Genomic DNA, 22,601 nt, shown 5'->3' with positions numbered 1-22,601 from the left:
AGGAAAGCAGAAGCACTGGTCGAACCTGAGACAGAGAAAGAAGAGTCGGAGGAGATTTAAGGTGGTTGATAGTGGTAGAAATGATCAAGGGTAGTGAAGAATGATGCCATGATGAAGAGGGTTTGAACAGCCTCAGCCGGGCAGCTGCACAGATGTGTGAAAGGAGTTGAGGTGTGCTGTCAGCCTGGCTTTAGAAAGTTTAACCACAAGTTGATTATTGAAAGAACGCATGCGTCCTGTAGGAGCTGGGAAGGGTCGGAGGGCTGAGACAGCAGTTGGAGCTTACTTTAGAGGTTGGAGGAAAAGCAATACCAACTTTAGAGGTCACCGACCTGGCTACGTTTTGAGAACAACATGCCTTGTGCCTATTGCAGAGGATGTCAGCGTAGAAATCGCACATTTACTCAGAATTCTGGGAACGTTAATGTGATGCAGGTGTTTCAGCTCATAGGGAAAGGCAGTACAGCAGTGAGTAATGGATGAAGGCCTTCTAGGCTGAGTAGTTCTGGTATTGCAAGGAATAATTTAGAACGACAGAAGATACCCAGTCTGTGGGTAGCTTTGGAGGCCACTTTTGATACATGGTCAGCCCAAGAGTGGTCACGGATGATGATGAGCCCAGAAATTCAAATAATAAACCTTTTCCAGTGGCTGACCATATAGTCTCTCGAGGTTGACCGGGTGAAACTGATATTTGCCACAGTTTCAAGATGCAGATCAGTGGAGGGTGATGCAGCTGCTGTCTATTTATCGGTAGGTCGGGATGCCATACTGTATAATGTGAAGCCATCTGCAAAATTGAAGAGTTTTTCAGAGCTGGTGTGAACACGGTGTCGGCCAGGGCACACCACCAGGATGTGAAGCAAGAAAGACAGCATATGTTTACATGTTTCAACAAACAACATTGGGACAAAGAAGGAGAATGAAGAAGCAACAACAAAGGACCAAATCAGGCTTGCTGAGGCAGAGTAAGAAACAAAGCATCAGCAAAACAGACCTATAACGACTACTTACAGCAGTTAACTCTCGGGGACATCGGAGGCCACAGCAACAACTGACAACTGTAAAAAGACAGAGCAAGTGGATAAAAACAATCTTTGAAGGAGTGAAGCAGGTCTGTCTGCATCAAAGGTTTGTGAATTTGTCCCCCAAAAAAATCACTTTCCACCAGTTTGTATCAATATTTTGTTATTTTTTATTGCATTCTTGTGAATAAAGTTATTGTCCTTTGTACAGCTGTGCCAACATATGATTGTACCAATGAGGGGCGACATTGCAGAATAAACAATACAAAACAGTTCGGACGGAAATAAGAGGACACAAGAAATTCAGTCAGCCACTGACGCAACAGGACAAAAACATCCGGCAAGATTAGATACACAAGGTGGCTCAAGAAGAAAAATCAACTTGGATGTGAGAGGTTTCTGACTACAGTGAAAGCACCACCAACAATAACAATTGGGGAAGGGTTATGTCCGATGTGACCACCAAGTGGAGTTAATCCTGGACAATCTAGGTAGGCATGTCTGGCATTAAAAACCCTCAGGAAGTGGGAAATAGGGAAGGGGAAAACAGGACCAGACAAGGAGGCGGAGGAGGGGTGGCATCGCCCGCAGTATACAACAAGATCGGTGTCACTTATCGTCGCCTCAACATGTGTATGACATCGCACGCGTTGTGTCCTTTATTTATTTATATCCTTTGCATGTGTATGCGTGCGCTTGTTATAGAGGGGTTCTGGGCCGAAATGATGGAAATATTGATGAATCATGAAGCCTTGATGAATGTGATAGAGTTCCTGGTAGGTAATGATCCAGACAGTCATAAAATCAATCAGTAGCTAGTGACTGAAGTTTTACCTTTCGACCGACAACCATTTTGAGGTTTGCTGTTAAAACAAAGAGTGAATGAGTTGCAGAATTGGTACCATCACAACATTATTTAAATCTAGAATGAATGTATCATGTATAGCTGTTACGAGTCAATAATTGTTCAATAATTCAAAAAGGTGGCTCATCGGAGGAGCATTGGACACAAGACAGAAAATCACAAGCAGAAAGGAAAGAGACAAAGTCAAATTGAAATGAAGGAAGAGAAGGAATGTTTTTAGGCAACAGTGTAGTTCCAGTCAGAATCGGAGTCAGAGCCAGACACAAAGCTGTCAGAGTCACCACAAGCAAAACAGAAAGATCCCACATCAATCCAGCAAAAAGAGCAGTAAGTGATGCTGCAGTCCTCCTGCGGACATGGAATGACATGGTTTGGGTTCCTCTGGCCACACACGATACATCTGCGGCCAACAATAAGGCATACAAAGGTGGAGAGTCCAGGAACCCTGTCCATAAATCTTTTGTAAACGTGGCCCATGACCTGAAAAGGAAAGAACACGAGTTCATGGCAAGTCATTATTGGAAAAAAGGTGGAAATGGATGGTACTCGCATCAGGTATGTGGGCATGATAATCAGAGGGAGGCAATTCAAAGAATGGGAGACATTTTCTGTGAAACAAACTTTTAGAACTGTTGCAAAATTGATTTTATCTCCAAACAAATAAACAATGCAACTTGCTGCTTCCATTGAAAATGTTTAAACACATTTACCTTGTTTTCTTTCGCACGAAGCATTATCTTTCGTTTCTGGATTTTGAGGAAACTGAGCCTTCGCCGCATGAAATCATTGTACATGTAGATGATTCTTTGCTTCTCTCTCTAGAAACACCAAAAGTTCAATCAATATTGGTAATTATAAAATAGATAAGCTGATACCAGTGAATTTAAAATCTCGTCTTTCATGCGACGTCGATCGAAGTCTCAATTTGCCTGATATGGACATGTCCCATGCAACTTGCATCAATCACAAAGAAAGAATCCATCAAGTTATAGTGATTCCTCTTCCCTCCTTCCCCCATCAAGTTATAGTGATTCCTCTTCCACCCTTCCCCCATCAAGTTATAGTGATTCCTCTTCCCCCCTTCCCCCCCATCAAGTTATAGTGACTCCCAAGCTGGGGATTGTTGGTTCAAATCCCATCTGGGTTGAATATTTTTTTCCCCCTTACTTTTTCATGTCTTTTATATCGTGTTTTATTTTTATTTTATTTTATTTTATTTTATTTTATTTTATTTTGTTTTTTTTGTTTGTTTGTATACTGAATCGAGGCTCGTGAAAGAGTGATTTGTCTTGAACAAAGTCTTGTACGATGAACAAATGCATTTTGTTCATATTTAAAATGTATCTTGTGAAAAATGCCAGGGGCATAGAAAAGGCCACGTTATATGGGATGTGCCATGTGGCAAACTATAGAAAAGAAGGGACGTTCTTGCGTAAAATGCCAGGGGCATAGAAAAGGCCACATTATATGGCATGTGCGATGTGGCAAACTATAGAAAAGAAGGGACATTCTTGGGTAAAATGCCAGGGGCATAGAAATGGCCCCTTCATATGGGATGTGCCATGTGGCAAACTATAGAAAATAAATGACGTTTTTGCGTAAAATGACAGGGGCATAGAAAAGGCCCCTTCATATGGGATGTGCCATGTGGCAAACTATAGAAAAGAAAGGACGCTCTTGCGTAAAATGCCAGGGGCATAGAAAAGGCCCTTTCATATGGGATGTGCCATGTGGCAAACTATAGAAAAGAAAGGACGTTTTTGCGTAAAATGCCAGGGGCATAGAAAAGGCCCCTTCATATGGGATGTGCCATGTGGCAAACTATAGAAAAGAAAGGACGCTCTTTAGCCTAGTCAAAAAATCTGAAAATGTGCCTTTATAGAATGATTGAGGCATTTTTGAGTAAAAGCAAGCAAACCACTTTTTCTGGGGTAGTTTTTCATGCTGAATATGAATCTGTTGTTTGCCAAGCCCAAAAATGCGTAATTAGGTCACTAATCAAGGTCAAAGGTCAATGAGTGCAAAATTCAAAATTTTTGAAAAAATGCTTTATTTTACATCCCCTATCTGTACATTTCAATTATTTTACAATATTTTGTCTAGTAAGGTTGCTAAAGCTTTTCAAAATCTTATTTTTAAAGGAAAACGTGAGGACACATCTATGCTCATTTGCCTTTATCTCTGTAAGGGGCGACAATTAGTTTTTGCGTAATTTGCTTGCAGTTTAACCTCTAAATGCACAATGGGGCAGAGTTTTTATGCTCCTATTGATGGTCTAGAGATAGATTTTATAAAGACAGAATCTAAATGTCACCGGTAAACAACATAGGTCAAAGGTCAATGAGTGCGAAAGTCTTGCAATGACGTAACAGTTACTTGCACTTGAAACCATCCCTTTCACTCAACAGTGAAAGTGGCTTCATCTTTCTGACCCCAATGCATTTGCCATGTTTGTCAAATCATTTCCATTCAGACAGAGCAGGGTGTTCTTCAATAGACCCTTAATGATGAAGAATGAATCTAATAGCCTAGCATAAGCCATCTAGTTCGTACCCTAGGCATCAGGCATTAAACATTTCAGGAGTACAGGTAAGGGTCTTTTTAAGATTGTTAAAAAATGAAATATAAAATCAAATGAAAGTAAAGGAATGCATTCTTCTTTGGTGAGATACATGTACATACAAATGTGTAATGTATGCTTGACATCTCACATCATAGGCAGGCCTACATACATGTACATTTACCTAACAGTAGCAAAAAGACAGGCAGGGCATGGGCATTGACGATGAGTGCCTAATGCATCTACCACTAATGAATTAGTGATATCGGTTAGATGTTTTGTCTTGAAGAAGCTTTACTTTGTGTCTTTGAGAATAAGATTAAAACCCGGGCCAACACTGCCTGCGCTTATTCGATCATTTAAGGGCTGTTGCAGTATATCATACAACGTTGTAGTTTTCATGGTCAGAACATGCGTGCCTGGTGCTTAGTTTGGTTTCTGTTTCTCCCCTCAGGCCAACCATGGAACCTATTGCCAGCCTCAAGCGACAGCGTGAGGATGTGTCGTTTGAACTTTGTATCATTTGTCAGGGAACTAGCCAGGTCAAAGATACGATTTTCAACCAGACAAACCAGGGTATTGCTGCCATCAGAGAGGCGACCGAGCTCCGATGCAAACTTAGACACTATGAATTTCGATCAGCCGTGGACAGGCTTTCGACTCTCTTTGCAGAGCCTCCAGAAAGTCTCCCCAAACTTAAATGGCATAAGCTATGTTACTCTGCATACACACACAAGGGGAAAATAAATGCTAAGCTAGCCAAGGAACAATCGAAAAACGAAAAAGATCCTGAAAAAAAAAACTTCAAGTTCTGGTGGGAATACCTAAGGATGGTGACTATACTGCTTGCATTCGTTCGGGCACAGAGAGAAGGGTTGTGGACGCTACACTTGGAATCGTTCCGAGAAATGTTGCCATTCTTCTTCCGATACGATCACGTGAATTACGCAAGATGGGGCTGTGTTTACCTGTCACAGATGCATCAGCTCCCACCAGAAGTGGAGGAGGAGTTCCTTCTTGGCAACTTTGTTGTGAAAGGGTCGGACCAAAGATTCAACCAAGTAGATCCAGATCATAGCCTGGAATGGCTTAATGGTGTAGGGAAAAAGAGGGGTGGAATCATCGGAATAACCAAAACAAATTCAGCCCTGGCAAGATGGACTCTCTCGTACAACCACAGGACATGCATTTCAATGCAGACGTATGAAATGATGAATGTTGGAGTGGACACTGGTTACGTCCATAATGAAGCCAACTCATCCCGCACTAAACGTGACAACTGCGACGAAGAATTCATACTTCAAACTCTCCTGCGATTCAAAGTATTTGCTGAGGAATCTTCTAGTCGACCAAACCTCCTTAACTGCGCAACAAAAGATGTTGCAACTTCTGAAATAGAAGAGTCACTGCTGAACGCAAAAACATTAGGGCAGCAGCAGGTGGAAAACTTTGTCAAAGTGAGACTTGTTGAAAAATCAACTGATTTCCGAGATCGACTTCCGAAGGTGAAGGCTCCCACGTTTTCCTCACTCTATGAAATAGGAACCAAGAAAGCCAATGGAAAGATCGAAACCACAAAAGCAGACAGAAACTTTTTGCAGAGACTAATTGCAGCGTACAGAGCTGGAAGACCAGTTGAACTGGCTAGAATACTTAACCATGAACTGATGAAGGTGCCAATCAGCATTGTTGATACATCTGGCGAACTTAGAACGGGTGTTAAGGCTATTTTATTTGACATTCTTATCAGGAGTGTATCATGCCCCTCAGAAATCGCCTTTTATGGGCCTTCCTGTTTGATCATTGATGGGCAAGCTGCAGTTATGTCACTTGGAAAACCTAACACGGCGAACACCTTTGGTGATTATGCAGACGAATTTGTAAAGTTCATTTTCTGGCAAGGCCGGGCTTACAGCCGAATTGATGTTACCTTCGATTGATATAGAGACATTTCAATCAGAGTTGGAACTAGGGTCAAACGTACGAAGAAGTCAAGGCCAGTTCGTCGCCTGATTGAAGATAGAGATGTGCCACTCCCCAACAAATGGCCTGACTTTCTCGCATCAACTGAAAACAAGACAGAGCTTGCTCAGTTCCTGTCGAATGCACTCCTGGCAGCGGCACCCCCTGAAAAAGTGGTTGTTGTTGGTGGAGGTTTCGCTTCTGAAACAGAAGTCCAGAGTTCAGATCCTGCAATGAACACTACTTTGCTACAAAGCAATCATGAGGAAGCAGATACCAGAATGATTGTACACTGCCTTCATGCCGATGCACCAAACATTGTGGTCGCAGCGCGTGACACAGATGTGTTGGTGCTGTTGCTTGCCAACTTCAGTAAAATGTCTTGCGTAAAACTTTGGATGAGAGCAGGAACAATTAAGAAACGGAAGTATGTTCCTGTGCATGACATAAAGTCGGAACTTGGACTTGCTGATCATGTCTATGAGACTTTACCAGCATTTCATGCGTTGACAGGATGCGATACGGTTTCATTTTTCTCAGGACACTCAAAGAAAACAGAATGGGATATCTTCCTTGAACACAACAGTCTGCTTCAAGATCTTGGCAAGTTTCCGACACCATCAAAGAAGGTCACAGAAGATGCTGAAAAGTTCATTTGCCATATCTACAAGGAACCATCTGAGAACTGTAATCAAGCCCGCATTAAACTGTTCAACAAATGCCATGCAACGGAGACCCTACCTCCATCTAGTGATGCAGCAAAGTTCCACATAGAGCGTGCAAACTACCAAAGTTTCATTTGGAGAGAGGCCAGTAATCCAATGACAGATCTGCCACCGCCGACTGATTGTGGATGGAAACTCGTTGATGACAAGTTGTCACCGGTTCTTACAACTTTACCGTCAATTCCAAAGGGATGCCGAGAACTTACTCAGTGTGGTTGCAAGAAAGGTTGCAGTTCTGATAGTTGCTCTTGTCGGAAGTGGGGGAAACAGTTCTGCACTGAGGCCTGCAAGTGCAATGCCAGTGAAACACCATGTCGAAACAGGCCAAAGTAGGGGGGGGGGGGGGTCAGAGCTTACACAGTTAAGCTAATTGGCATTCCCCTGGATGGCTCCTCCTTCCAGCCAATCAGTCTGACAGACTGCAATTGATTCAGGATTAATTAAGAATACATGTGATAATGATCAACTGCCTGCACTCCAAACATGTTTGCCATGAAGTGCATTTTGCGCCTTGTGCCATGTAAGTGCACTTTGCGCCTTGTGACCGTTAGCCTTAATTAAGTGGCTAATTAGTCAAATATTGACATTTAGTGTAGAAAAAAATCTTGCTATTATATAGGACTCAGGTAAACCACTTCACTGATGGTATTTAAGGCAACAATTCAAGTGAATTAAAACAGTATGTCACAAAACGAAAAGTTGCTTCATTACGGATATATTCACAAAAATCTGATTTTTTCCCTTCACAATTCCCTTTACTTTCATAATTGTGAAAAGCTGTAGTAACCTTACCAGACAAAATACTGTAAAATAATTGAAATGTACAGATAGGTGATGTAAAATAAAACATTTTTTCAAAAATTTTGAATTTTGCACTCATTGACCTTTGACCTTGATTAGTGACCTAATTACGCATTTTTGGGCTTGGCAAACAACAGATTCGTATTCAGCACGAAAAACTACCCCAGAAAAAGTGGTTTGCTTGCTTTTACTCAAAAATGCCTCATGAATTCACGTTTCCCAGAAATTTGACTAGTCTACTTGCGTAAAATGCCAGGGGCATAGAAAAGGCCCCTTCATATGGGATGTGCCATGTGGCAAACTATAGAAAAGAAAGGACGTTTTTGCATAAAATGACGGGCATAGAAAAGGCCCCTTCATATGGGATGTACCATGTGGCAAAGTATTGAAAATAAGGGACATTCCTGAGTAAAATGTCAGGGTCATAGAAAAGGCCACTTTATATAAGGGTATGTGCCATGTGGCAAGGTATAGAAAAGAAGGGACATTCCATAGCTCGTAGAAAATGCCAAAAATACAAAATAAGGGGCATTCAAAAAATCTCGTGTGCATGCTGGACTATCCTTGTGTTCTGAGGAGGAACCAAGTAATGCTCTAGAAAAGTTCATATAAAGGGGTACTCTACATTTGGCAAATAAAATACATTTACTTCTTCATGCAGCTGTATGAATAAAATTGGTGCTCCTTTAACCTGAAACCTCTCTCTAACCTGAACAAGCGTTACGCCTAGGTCCCCCATCGGGGAAGTGATGTGAGTTGACAAAGTGGAAGACGCAGAAAACATGCTATGATATGATATTTCGCTCACAAGGGTCAGACATACATGGAGGCGGCCATCTTGGATTTTTACGTGGCGACCAATTTTCAATAGCGTTCTTCCTTATGCCTAGATACACCCACACACCAGATTAGAAGTTGGTACTTCGCTTATTTTTCAAGATATTCCGCTCACAAGGTTCAGACATACATGGCATCAGACATACATGGTGGCGGCCATCTTGGATTTTGACGTGGGTTGCACCCACACACCAAATTCGAAAGCGGTCCTTCGCTTACGCACGCACGCACGCACGCACAGACGGACGCACAGACAGACGGACACGGGCGGAGGGGAAAACCATAGTCCCCCTTTCGCTCCGCGGTGCGACGGGGGACAAAAATCGTACGGCCGCTATTTTGGTGATATGCGAAGCCAAATACATCATCGGAGCTGTTATATTTTCCGTCAGTGTAAAATGACAATAGAGACTGTTGAAAGGATCATCAAATATGGAAAGGTTCGAGCCGATAGGCGTCACGGGCCTTGTGAAGGTCACAGTAGTTAACAGCCTTAGGCTTCAGGCCTCTAGTGTCAGCCAATGTGTCTGTCAATTGGAATCTATCCAAGTGATATAACCACAATTTTGTGGTGGGGGAGTGGGGTTGAGGAGTTGTTGTGGGGGGGGGGGGGGGGGAAGGTTCGAAGGCTTGGAGAGGAGAGGAGATTGAAACCTTGGGGTTGGGAGAGGGAGATTGAAGATGGGAAGTGGAGGTGGATGACTTGGGGTTGGGAGGTGCAGGTTGTGGACTGTTCGCCTCTTCACTGGGACCTCTCTGTGCTTCCTTTGTTCCTATAGCACATGCACAGTTCCACATGTCCTTTTGCCCATTTCCTGTTCAGTGGCTCTTGTGGCAAGTTCAAGTTCCATCACAGCCTGGGATTCATCCTGACTCGTTTGATCTGACGAAGAGCTATCACTCAGAATGTGAGTGAAATCTCACTTCACATGATGATTAACCTACTCTCGTTGGCTTTCAGTCAATAAAGTGCAATTTTTAACTTGTGCAATGACAAAGACTGGCACAAGCCTTTATGAAGATTGTGTGAACAATGGTTAGGTATCTTTTTACTGGTGTGGACTCTCTTCAATTGCTCTCGTCATGGGCATGATGAATGCAAACTCCAATCATGAGATTCTGATTTACAAAGCATCACCTGCACTTAGAGCTTTACCACATCGAGCCCAAATTGTATCAACACAACAATGATGCTTCCCAGATCGCTTGCAATATAAAGGACTAGTTTCATTTTCACATCATTCTGACACTAACATGGCCGGCCCAGATTCCTGACATACCACCGAGACACTATTGGAATATGTTGGAATACCAATTAGGGACTTGACAGCAACTATAAAATTTAAAATAACCTGAGGCAGCACCATCAAAGGAATGGTGGAGAGTTCCACCTCCAAACAATCAAAAAGTACCGCATAAGATGTTAGAGGAAGGATTCAGGCAGTGATTCCCTTTTGGAAGACTTTAAAAGATTGTTTGAAGGACAAACATCAAGGATTGTTATCCACTGTCAATACATTGTATGTCAAATGACTATTGGGCAGGTCAATCATATGAATCATAAAAAAACTGAAATTTGTCTCTTGAATAAATTCAGTCACTAAAACTCTTGGGTCTTACTCTCAGCCAAGATCTTTCTTGGGCAAACCACATTTCAAAGTTGGCCTCCAAAGCCAGTCGCTGGCAGGGCATCCTCCGTTGTGCAAAGTCCTTCATTGGCACACCTGAACTCCTATCCACCTACAAGGCTTCCATCCGCAGCTTGATGGAGTACTGCTCACCTTTCTGTGCTGGTGCCCCTGCCTCACACCTTGCTCAGCTTGACACCGCGGAAAACAAGGCCTTCAGGATTATTGGAATCTCTGGCATTGAAGCTGTGTCGATGGGCCTATCACTCAGCCATCGACGGCAGGTCTCTCAATCTTCTTCCACCTCCTTCATGGTCTTGCACCCTCTGCCATTTCCATTCTTTGTTCCTCCCCCTGCCCTACCTCCCCCTCCCCTCCAGATATGTTTAGGGTGCATGTACTTCACCACTAACCCTCGTCTGCTGAAACGACCTAAATCCAGGATCACTGCTCACCTCCACACATTCGTTCCTCTTTGTTCCCACCTGTGGAATCAACTTCAACATTCTCTTCAATCTCATTCTGCCCTCCAGGTCTACAAGACAACTGTTCATCATCATCTTAGATCATTCCCCATTCATATATTTGTCCATCTCCATCTATTTTCTCCCTCAGGCCTGCTGTTGGCAATCCCACCTTCTCTTTCTGATACTCCATCATCTTTTCTACACCTGTTAAGCCCTTCCTCCCACTCAATTTTTTTTCCTTTTGTATCCATATTGTATCCACCTTATTCCTTGCTTGTTCCCTACCCCTCATCATTAACCGCATCCCTTGTTTGTCCGTCTACGTCTGGTTAGTCCCTCTGCCCTGCTGTTGGCGTTTCCCTTCTCTCTCTGCTGTTCCTTTTGGTATGTTGCGTCCTGATCCATTCTGTATATGAGCCCTTATATGAGCCTCGACAATGAACACAAAAAATCAATGCCAATTCAGACCTAGGATATTCTTCTTCAATTTTTATCAATGCAAAATTGTGCAGTTTATGCATTTTTGTGCATTTGGCAATGTACAATACACAAGTTATTAATCCTTACACAAAGGTTGGAATAATTTATTGCTGTTGTTGCTCCATGATGGAGCAAAATAAGGGTGGTCGCAGCATTCTTACCTTCGGATAATAAAACCCAGCAATGACACGGCGGATCCGCAGGATATATGCTTGGATAAAGGTGCCAACCAAAAGAATGACATACACAACCAGGATGTAAACATTCGTGTTCGTAGATTGAATGTGTGCTCTCGGCAGACATTCTGGCAGGAAAAAAAATGCAAAAATAAAAATGGAAAATAACTTTTATGGATACGGTACTTGATCCCAAAAATTTGTATATGCGGCCAATTCCAACTTTATAAAATATGCGTGTTAAAATTGAAGCAAAATTAACTCAATACATGACTTTTGAAATTATGTACAAACTAGCAACGGTACCCACCCTATGGGCGGGGCTTCAATTGGGAAGCCCAAATGAAAAGGCAAAATATCAGAAATTGAAGGCTTTTTTAAATTTTAAACGATTCATATAAACATCCGTTGAATCATATCACACGCAAATCATCAAAATCTAAACAGTACATGGCGCCCATTTTGAAATAAATTGAATTCTGCAAAACGGAAGCGGCCGCTACACGTCTTTCTCAGTCGCACGTTTATGTGTGAAGAGTGCGCGCCGAATCTGTAACACGGAAGCGGCCGCTACACCTGTTTCTCAGTCGCTTTGCACACGCTGCCATGTTACTTCGGAGCCGCAGGTTTATATAGGAAGAGTTCATCAGGAGTCGATCTACTCTCTCCTGGTACGTAGAATAAACAGTATTTGTAGAATTTCAACAAAAGCCACATCACTGTTCATATCGGTAAATATTATTCCATTGTTTGGAAAAACTGGAAAATAGGGAAATTGGAAAACTTAGAAAAATTGGAAAAAACAACATAGCCTATTTTACTCCAGGAGGTCCTCGGAATACCCACACAAAATATCGTTGCGATCGGTTCAGCCGTTTTCGCGGTACCTTCGAACGGACAGACAGACAGACGGACATTTGGTGAATTTATAGTAAGATGCTAAACGAGGCCTTTTGCGCGTGCGCTCTATGTGTTTACCGTGACTCGGCTCTGCTCGCCTGGCACTTTTAACCTGCCATTGCAAGCACGAAATCGAATTCAAATAGTCTTTTAAACATAATTTTCAGTATTTAGACCAAAGAGTGGAAATTTCAGAATAGTTAACCATAATTGTTCTGTTCCTCAATGGAAATCGGACTCACGATCTCAGCTTTTTGGGCGTACTAATAATTTTTTCCAACTCTTTTGTTGTTCAGAGGCACATCCCTTTCTTGCAGGTACGTTTCCAAGTATTTTGGCTTCTTTTAGAAGCTTAGTTAACCATTTTAGGTAACAACTCTTATCTCGCACACAAAATGTACTTTATGTTGCCCTGAATCGGGTCGTTTTCTGGTGTTGCTGTGCATGCACACTCAGCATTCTGGGGTGGATTATGTAATTTTGAAAGTCCCGTATCAGCAGGCAAGATGATCTCAATAGTTGTAAATGAATACGGAAGCGAGAACAGCTGTCAAATCTGCTCACAATCGCTTGTGGGTGTTACAAATTCTAAAAGCATCATTGTGTGTTGATAACAAGACCAATTACTACTCTAACTACCACGAGAAAGCTAGCGCTCAGTGTAAGTTTTGCCTTGCAAAGCACATAACCAGCTACTTCAATCAGAGAATGTTAAATATGAAATAAAAATTATCATTTTATTCAAATCAAATATTTTGTGGACCTCCATCCAACCCATTTACACTTTATACTCCACTATTCATCTTAACCCCTTCCCCACCCTCTATCTCCAGGTCTCAAAACCCTGTTTTGAAAAACCCATTTTCTTATAACCAGAAAACATACAGGAAAACTGCTTAAACATCCCAACAAAAGGAACTAAATGCATTCACGATTAACAACAAAGCACCTTGCGGGCTTTTTCCGTCTGTTTTAATCTGGTACCTTAAAATCCCCATGAATAATTATTGAAAAAGGGTTAAAAATTAATAAACACTCCTCCCTCTACTACTCACCAAAATTAGTGGATGACACATCAACAGCCTTGTTTTGCTGAAAACTCCGGAGTAATGTCAACAGGACATTTGCCACTACACCGTCACCATTCACCAACACCGAGAGCTTGTGTACACCTGGAGCAAAAATAGGTAAATAATAAAGGAAAGAAGCGATATCATTTTAATGCAAAGTTGTCTCGCATCTGCATTCTTTGTTTTATTTCCTTGATATGAACAGTAGAAAACCATTGTCCTCATTGTCTGGAAGGCCAAATCCCAAATGCACCTTTGATCTGATACTCTGTGTAGCTGTGCGTGGCGATAATGTCCATCATCGCAGACAAGCTCCAGTCCAGTAGCATGATGATGGCAATGCCCAAGATCTGAGCCACAAGCTGCACCCCAGAAATCACCTGGACCCACAGATCAGAGACAGACATGTGTGCTTAGGCTAAAAGATCACCGTGAAACAGGCAAGAATCTTTCGTTATTAAAAAAAAAACATTTACCCTTCTCTTTAAACATTTACCCTAAACATTTAACCCTTCTCCCAATTATCAGCAAGGTCATGGAATCCATCATTGCTTCAGACATGAAATCTTTCCTCTTCTCCAATGGCTTGATCTCTGATCATCAATTTGGTTTCAGACCTGGACACTCCACTCTGGACATGCTGCTTCTGCTTTCTCAACAATGGATGGAGGTCCTCAATGCCAAACAGGAAATTAGAGCAGTCTCCCTTGACATATCACGTGCCTTCGATACAGTCTGGCACCCCGCTCTGCTCACCAAACTCTCATCTTTTGGTATCCATGGAAATCTCCACGCATGGCTGGCGGACTTCCTCTCTAGTCGTAGTCAACGTGTGGCCCTGAATGGGTTTCTCTCATCTCCTCTTCCTGTTCAGGCTGGAGTTCCCCAAGGCAGTGTTCTGGGCCCTGTGCTTTTTCTGGTCTTCATCAATGATCTCTCTGACTCTCTTGAAAATCCTCTCTATCTCTTTGCTGACGACTCTACTCTCTGTCGCTCCATTCTTCATCCCTCAGATCGGCAGTCTGCAGCCTCCTCACTCTCTGCAGACCTTGACAAAATCACAGACTGGGCAAACAAGTGGAACATGTCTTTCAATCCTGACAAATCTCACACTCTTACGATGTCTCTCCGAAAAGACCGACTGGACAACCCTCCCATCCACTTTCTGAATAATCCTCTCCAAGAAGTTCTGTCACTCAAGCTTTTGGGTCTCACTATCTGCCATGATCTTTCCTGGAAAAACCACATTTCAAATCTGGCCTCCAAAGCCAGTCGCCGACTGGGCATCCTCCGTCGTGCGAAGTCCTTCCTTGGCACACCTGAGCTCCTCACCACATACAAGGCTTTCATCCGCAGCTCAATGGAATACTGCTCTCCCCTCTGGGCTGGTGCTCCTGGCCTCACACCTAGCTCGCCTTCGCGCTGTTGAAACCAAAGCATTCAGAATCATTGGAATCTCCCGTGATGAAGCTAACTCCAAGGGCCTCTCACTCACTCACCGCAGGCAGGTTGGTGGTCTTTCCGTCTTCTACCGACTCCTCTCTGGCCTTGCCCCCCCCAGCTCTCTCTGGGCTCTGTCCCGCAAATATTCCTACAGGTCGCACAAGATCTGCCTGTAACCCTCTTTTGGTTAAACTGCCAAAATCAAGACTCTCTGCTCACCTTCACTCCTTCATTCCTCTTTTCTCCCGCCCCTGGAACAAACTCCCTCACTCTCTTCAATCCCACACCACCCTCCAAGTCTTTAAAACAGCTGTTCACCACCATCTCTTATCTTCCCCCATCCAAAACCTTGATCTTTTCTACCCCCGCTAATTTCACCCCAATTCCCCTTTTTGAAATGCCAACTTCTGTCCTGGAGGTCCTTGGTGTCCTTGTGCTTTGTGCTTCTCCCTCCCCCCCCCCCTTCCCGTGCCTCCTCCCCCCGGGCCCTCTCCCTTCCACGCGTCTCCCTGCTCTCGGATGTTGTGTTTGTGTGCTTCCCCTTTTCTCCCCATCTTGTCTTCCGCTCCCTCTTTTTGTGTGTTTTGTTTGTCTGGTCGATTTGTTTGTGAAGTAAATGTTAGCTCTTTCACGAGCCTCGATTCAGTATACAAAAACATGAATGTAATTGTCGATGCACATTGAGTTTTAACTTTTCTTATCTGTCATTTTTTAGCATACATCCATTATCTAATTTGCTTACATTTCATCTCATTTTGATTTTGTATTTTTACCACCGAAGGTGGATGAAAGTTATGTTTCACCCCTGTTTGTCTGTGGGCAAGATATCGCAAAAAGTTGTGGACGAATTCAGACGAAATTTGGCAGTGATGTAGCGTATGTGACAAGGACAAAATGATTAGATTTTAGTGAAGATCCGGATTTGGATCCGGCTGGTAGAATTTTAAAGTGATTCTTCACCTTTGGGAGATAGGGCCAAAAACGATACATAGCAGGATATCTCAAAAAGTTATGGAGGGATTTGGACAAAACTTGAACAGGTTTTGTGTGTGTGACAAGGAAGAATCGATTCGACTTTGGTGAAGATCTGAATATGGATTCGGACATGAGAATTATTTAATTTTAAAGTGATATTTCACCATTGAGTGATAGGGCTAAAACCAACATATAGCAGGATATCTCAAAATGTTATGGATGGATTTGGACAAAACTTGGTGAAGAGACTGTGTGTGTGACAAGGACGAATCGATTCAATTTTGGTGAAGATGTGAATATGGATTCAAATATGAGAATTGTTTAATTTTGAAGTGATTCTTAACCATTGAGACATCGGGCGAAAAGCGATAAATAACATGATATTTCAAAAAAATTATGGGCGACTTATGACTAAACTTGGTGGATGAGTTGGTTAGGTGACAAGAACAAGCCGATTCGATTTTGGTTCAGGTCCGAATCCAGATCAGGTCCGAATCATCATTGGGCTAGAAAGCATAAGCCGTTCAGTCTGGCAGAGGTATGCGCTCTACCGAGGGCTGTTCTAGTTTATTGTGTAGATTTGTAAGATACGTATGCATTAATTCGTCTATACATTACATGTTAAAATGCTCGTTCCACAGGGTATAAAATGGAAGAATACACCACCAAAATAATTTATATGATTGAATTATAATCATTGATATGGTGCATACTTGTAGTTGTGATTTGTCTCAGATTTATATCTAGCTTGTGAATTACAACCAGATGTTAGCTACTCAAAATTTAAGAGAAATCTTGCACAATCTGTCATTATATCATGTGTCTGAATAAAGCTTAGAAATGCACATTTTCATCCACTTTTCATAACCAGGGCATATCAAAGTGAAGTACATTTGATATCTGATGTTCTTACCTGTGCATGCAAAATCACATTCCTGCTCCTCTTGTGGTGACTGATCAAAAAGTGGCTGGTGCTGTGGCATGTGGTTTTGTTCATATTTCATTAAAAAAACATTTCAGTTACAATACATCAGTGACATATGGTTCAAACTCTCACTTTGTTTTTTTTACCTTTGGACAAACTCACATGTGGAACCTCAAAATCAGAACGCCACTAAAAGCTTCTAAAAGAAGCCAAAATACTTGGAAACGTACCTGCAAGAAAGGGATGTGCCTCTGAACAACAAAAGAGTTGGAAAAAATTCTTAGTACGCCCAAAAAGCTGAGATCGTGCGTCCGATTTCCATTGAGGAACAGAACAATTATGGTTAACCATCGAGTGTATATCATACAGCGTGCCCCGTAGAACAATAGGGGAGGGGTTTGGTTCGTTGGAGCATTTTTCACAAAAACTCTTTATTACATAATATGGTTTTGTTTAGAAAAACAAAAGATATTCCACTACATATGTGCTACAATTACAACATATTGAGAAATGCTAATATTTGACAGTTACATGCGTATATCAAGGCAGGTGACCATGTATCAAACCCCATAGGGTTAGTTGGAACATGCTGTGGGGTAAGCTGGAACATTCATTATTCTATGGGTTTAGAGGCTTAACTTAAACTTCAGTCACGCGAATAACAATCATTAGTGTGGTTGAAGTTCAGGTTAAGCCTTAAAACCAGAGAATAATTCATTCTTCTCAGATAAATATGTTGATTACAATTGGTTTTGAAATCTGCAGCATCTGAGAAACTTTGATAGGGGAAAATATAGGATGTGGGGTTAGTTGGAACATGGTTCCACAGTTGGAACATGGTTCAACTAACCCCATAGTTTCTGTTCCAACTAACCCCCAATGCTCATGTGATAACCCTATGTACAGTACACAACACAGTGCTTTAGTCACAATATCTACTCTGCCTCATACATTGGCTTAGTACCTGTAAATATAATACATAAAAGGTACTGACCTTTATTTAACGACATCATCAAGATAAAACAAGTGAATCCTCTTGGATTGCGCTGAGGTTCGGGCATGGAATTTCTAGGAGGAAGTATAATTTGTATGCAATGAAAGTACATGTAATATGGGATCGAGTAAGATCGAGTAAGCTTCACCAGTGCGCGTGCGCGAATTTACGTCACGTCGGCAGCGAGAAGGCGTTCCCCAACACGAACCAATTAGGAACTGCCACGCCCACTTATATGATCTCAGAATTCCTGTGACAGGAATTAGCGTTACACTGGCTGGAAGTCATTCGCTAGAGGCGCTTCCTCAGCGCCAATCACCAGTGCGCGTGCGCGAATTTACGTCACGTCGGCAGCGAGAAGGCGTTCCCCAACACGAACCAATCAGGAACTGCCACGCCCACTTATATGATCTCAGAATTCCTGTGACAGGAATTAGCGTTACACTGGCTGGAAGTCAATCGCTAAAGGCGCTTCCTCAGCGCCAATAACTTTTCCTCACAGAGAAATATTTACTCAGAATTGCAAAAATTATACATACTGTTGCGGAAATGAGGATTGTGTTTTTTTGATTGTGTTGTATTGTATTGTAAATTGTTATGAATTATTGTTTAGTCTGAGCCCTCCTTGCTCCAGTGTGTATAAAGGTCAAAGGGCGTCCCGGTAGTTAATTCCATAAAGCATACATTGAAGGACACTATAATATCCCTGTTCAGTAGTTTATTTCCTTATTCTGTGTATTAGGTTAAGGCTTTGTCTTCCATTAAAATGACACTCCATTGCACCAAGTGAAATAGATAGATTCCCTTCATTCCCCATTCCCACTCCCAAAACTTCCATTGCCAAGCCTCAATTTCCAGCTACATCCCCTCCAAGTCTCCATTGCCAACTGCACTGGGCAGTTTGCCAGTTTGTTACAGCTGTGGGTTGTTTTCACCCCAAAACCACCATTGAACATGTGCTCGGGTCGGGGAAGAAAGGCGTGCCCGCCCGTCGTCATCAAGGGCGGAGCCAGAGGGTCGCGCGACCAACCAAGGCCGAGGTGAGCACACCGATGGGCGTGTCCTGAAGGCCGGCGGCTTAATCGCCGGAGGCGCTATAAAAGGCGCGCGCACAAGAAGCAGGTGGGTTGGTCGTCAGTGGTGGTCAGTGGTTGCGTTGAGTGGTCAGTGGTTGCGTTGAGTTGTCGGTGGTGAGGAGTGATTGGACCAAGAGAGAGAAAGAGTGGTTGGACTAAGCAAGAGAGGAAGAGTTGGACTAAGCAAGAGAGAAAGAGTCCTGGAGTTAGTGAGAGAGAGAGAGAGAACCCGTCACGCCAGACCCCCCACCAGCAGCGTTGGCTTGGCTCCACCAAGCAGCTCCGACCCGTTACCGCGCGCACACGACAGGATCGGTGGCATCGGCGGCCGTCGAGGTCCAGCCCGACGTCCCGTGCGGGATCAAGCTCCAGCCAGCTCCGTGCCTTCCTCCCCCTCCAGCCACCCACCTCCTGTCATTCCTGCCTGCAATTTCCCCATTCGTGTACGTGAGTTTGTTCTGTTTGTTCTGTTTGTTTTGTCAGTGGGGATTTAATTAAGCTTGTATAAGGAATTTTCACTGTGTCTCTAATATCTTCTGTATATTATTTTCTTATCTTTCCTTCTCCTTGGTTATTTTGAGCCTGTAAATAGTAAATAAATTTAGTAGTATTTGCCAACCTTTTCGTCTCCTCCTTCTTCTTCACATCCGTGTCACTTTTGTCTTTTCCCTATTGAATATCTGTGGCGCGATACGGCCAACGTTCGGGTGAATCGGGGAAACTGTTAGGTCGCGGTGCCATCCGCTCGGCAAACCAACATCCTTAACCGCGGACCGTAACAATTGGTGTCTGGGAGTGAGATACAAGGCCCGAACCAAATTTTTAAAACATCTAAAAAAAAAAATTTGGTCAAAATTTGGAGCGGCCGAAATTTGTTTTGTTTTACAGAAAAACCCGAATTTTGAAATCGCGCCATGGCTGGTCAAGGCGACGGGATGTCGGTGGGAGAGATAGACGGGGTAGAATCGACCCAGGACCTCGGGGAAATGTATGTGGAGGAGGGCAACGGCAATGTGGTTGAGGGAGTATCAGGCGCACAAAATGGCGCTCTCACGCACGTGGTTGAGGGGGCCACGGCCGCGGAACCAATGGGCGTGGTCCAAATGCAAGCCTTCATGGCCCAATTCATGGTGGAAATACAGAAAGAAAACGACAGTATGGAACGAATGGAAAACAGAATGAGGGCTAATAGTGAGCAATTGGAGGCAATAACAAGCGAAATAAGGGCCGATAAGGAGGGGTTGGAGAGGGACAGAGACCGCAGGTTGAGCGAAAGGGTCCCAAGGGTGCATGACGAGGTAACGCGGGTCGAGAAACGCTGGTTGAGCGAAGCGGAGGAAAGCACGGGTAACTGGACCGGGGTAGAAATCGCGACACGGGGTTTGGAAAAGCCGGCGACCGATGAGGTAGAGGGAATTTTATTAAAGCCAACGGTCGTCGAGGTGAGTAAAGAAAAAGTGGTAGTGGGCATTGAAATTGAAGAGACCGGGGACTTAGAAAACCACTCGCGGCGGGAGGAAAAGATGGAATATGTACAAAGTCCCTGCTCACATCACGATGCTGTACTTAATAACCCAAATAAAGATTTGCAGGTACGCGTGGAGAAGGGAATCCCCCAGGTGAGTCGTGCTGTGTGTTGTGCGGGGAGATTTTGCAGGAGGATGTTTGGCGACAACAGGATTGTCGCACAAATGGGGTCAATATGGCACCCGGCCGGGCGTTGGTGAAGGGTCGCGTGTGAAAAAAAAGTGTGCGTCAAAGAGTGAGCGTGTTATAAAGTGTACGGAGTGTGACACAGGGAGTGAGAGCGATACGGAGAGCGAGTTGGTGGTGGAGCGGGTGCGAGGAAGCACACCTGAGTTGGTCATGGCGCGGGTGTGGGAGAGCCCATCTGAGCGCGTTAGTGGGTGGATGCAAGGGTGCACGCCCATGGTGAGTGGTACGGAGTATGTACCGAGGGAGAGTGCGCAAGACAGTGCGCGAGGTGTGTTAAGAGAGTGTGCGAACGGCGAGTGTGCGCGAGAGGTGTGGTGTGTAACAGGGAGTACATTGGTGGAATGTACGGACGGCGTTGGAGCTCCGAGCTCGGTGAGGGTGAAAGGGGTAGCGTATGCGTGTGAGCATGCCGGTGAAGCATCGACGGTAACCGGGTTAGCAGTTAGAGCGACGGATAGCCGATGCGAGCACTCGGTGCGAGGAGCCCTTTGTTGGATGCGAGGCCCGGCGCGGATCGATACTGCGTCGCTTCTCTTCAAAGCGTCGTTGCCGATTCGGGCTTGGCCCCGCCCCGCACGGTCGAGTCCGGGCCTTGTCGGGCGAGGCGACCGGTCCGGTTCAAGGGCGAGTGGGAGGAAGCGGCACGGTACCCCCTGGCGGGGACGGGGTTCCGACCGGGGGAGATTGAGCCATCGGGCCCGGGACCGCAAGGTACCGCGCCGAGATGGTGCGTGGAATCTCGGCCCGACCAAACCACCTCCCTTGAACCGAAAGCCGGACGGATTCAACCTGCAGGCGACCAAACCACCCAAATTCAGTGCTCGGCTTTGCGAAGCCGAGTTTAATGATGTCATGACGCACCGAGGCTAGGATATAGCGGACTGTGATGATGATGATGGTACTGATAGTGTTTTGATCCGAAATTTAGAAAAGTGAATAGCATTGGCAGTAATTGGAAAATTTTTGATTTGTGGAAATTGGACGAGCAAAATTTATAGTAAGAGATGCCCCATGTGATGGGATGGCCAATCCACCATCCCTCACAGCGGGGGCAAAGGAGCACTAGTTTTATGGGGTTTATGGCAGTGAAAGCTCACCGAGGGAGGGTTTGGATAATGATAGGGATCTAGAGAAGATGACAATCGGTAACGTTAAGATTAGTTAGTGACAATGATACCTGTAGTGGGGACGCAGGTAGATTGGTGTGGATGATAATGACATGGTATGTGCTTAGTTTAAAGGGAAGACGGGGAGCACTAAGTTAGCAGGGCAACAGGTAGTTTAGATGATGCCGTGTGAGTGTTGGAAGTGTATTCAGAAGTGTATTGTTAAAAAAGTGTGACTGAACAGGTGTGATTGCACAGGTGTGCAACTGAACAGGTGTATGGAGCAGTAGGGCGGGTCATACTCAGGTGCCAAAATCAATCTGAAGGAAATCCTAACATGAGGGGTGTCTATATTATGTGTTTTTTTATGGGGAATTCAAATATGAGTTTATTTTTTGGATAGGATAACTCTAACCTACATCAATTTGTATTTCTAAATTGCCAATTTTACCCTTTCGAACCCCTTTATAAGATATTAAAAGATATAAGGGAAATCATTCATATTGACACAGCCAAATCAAATGTACATATTTATTAACAGGTGAACTGTATGTATATCACTGGTTACAATTACAAAGATCAATCTCCTTACTTCTTGAACTTTACCAAGTTGCACAAGTCCTGCTTTGACTCATTCTTGGACATCAGCCTCCTGCTGGTCTCCTGAGCCCTGATGCCTCCATCCCTCTTTTCCTGTGAGAAGTACTTAGCAGAAGCCTCAGTCACCATTTTAACAACCCTCTCAATGCTTTGTGTGTGGCAAAGCCAGTTGAGCACCTCCATGGGGGTGTTGATGAAGTTCTTCACCTCCGAGGTGCTTAGGGAGAGGGTGAGAGGTGGCTCTGACACACCTTCTGACCAGCTGATCAA

At 43.8% G+C, this 22,601-nt stretch overlaps 1 protein-coding gene across 1 annotated transcript in view; it reads right to left on the bottom strand.

Moving 5' to 3' along the window:
- Window positions 1-1,200: 1,200 nt before the first annotated feature.
- LOC137415529 (E3 ubiquitin-protein ligase DCST1-like) overlaps window positions 1,201-22,601 on the bottom strand; it is a 147,792-nt gene continuing 126,391 nt past the window's right edge. The window contains exons 15-19 of the mRNA XM_078772676.1: window positions 13,750-13,876; window positions 13,482-13,598; window positions 11,512-11,654; window positions 2,601-2,708; window positions 1,201-2,370 (exon numbers count right to left, since the gene is read on the bottom strand). Coding sequence (XP_078628802.1) covers window positions 2,107-2,370; window positions 2,601-2,708; window positions 11,512-11,654; window positions 13,482-13,598; window positions 13,750-13,876 — 759 coding nt within the window. The 3' untranslated portion in view covers window positions 1,201-2,106. The remainder of the gene's footprint in view (window positions 2,371-2,600; window positions 2,709-11,511; window positions 11,655-13,481; window positions 13,599-13,749; window positions 13,877-22,601) is intronic.

The sequence above is a fragment of the Myxine glutinosa genome, chromosome 2 (assembly GCF_964187855.1).
Source record: "Myxine glutinosa chromosome 2, kmMyxGlut1.1, whole genome shotgun sequence".
Taxonomy (NCBI): Eukaryota; Metazoa; Chordata; class Myxini; order Myxiniformes; family Myxinidae; genus Myxine; species Myxine glutinosa.
Note: the sequence above shows the minus strand (reverse complement) of the source record. Positions and strands in the feature narration are given on the sequence as shown.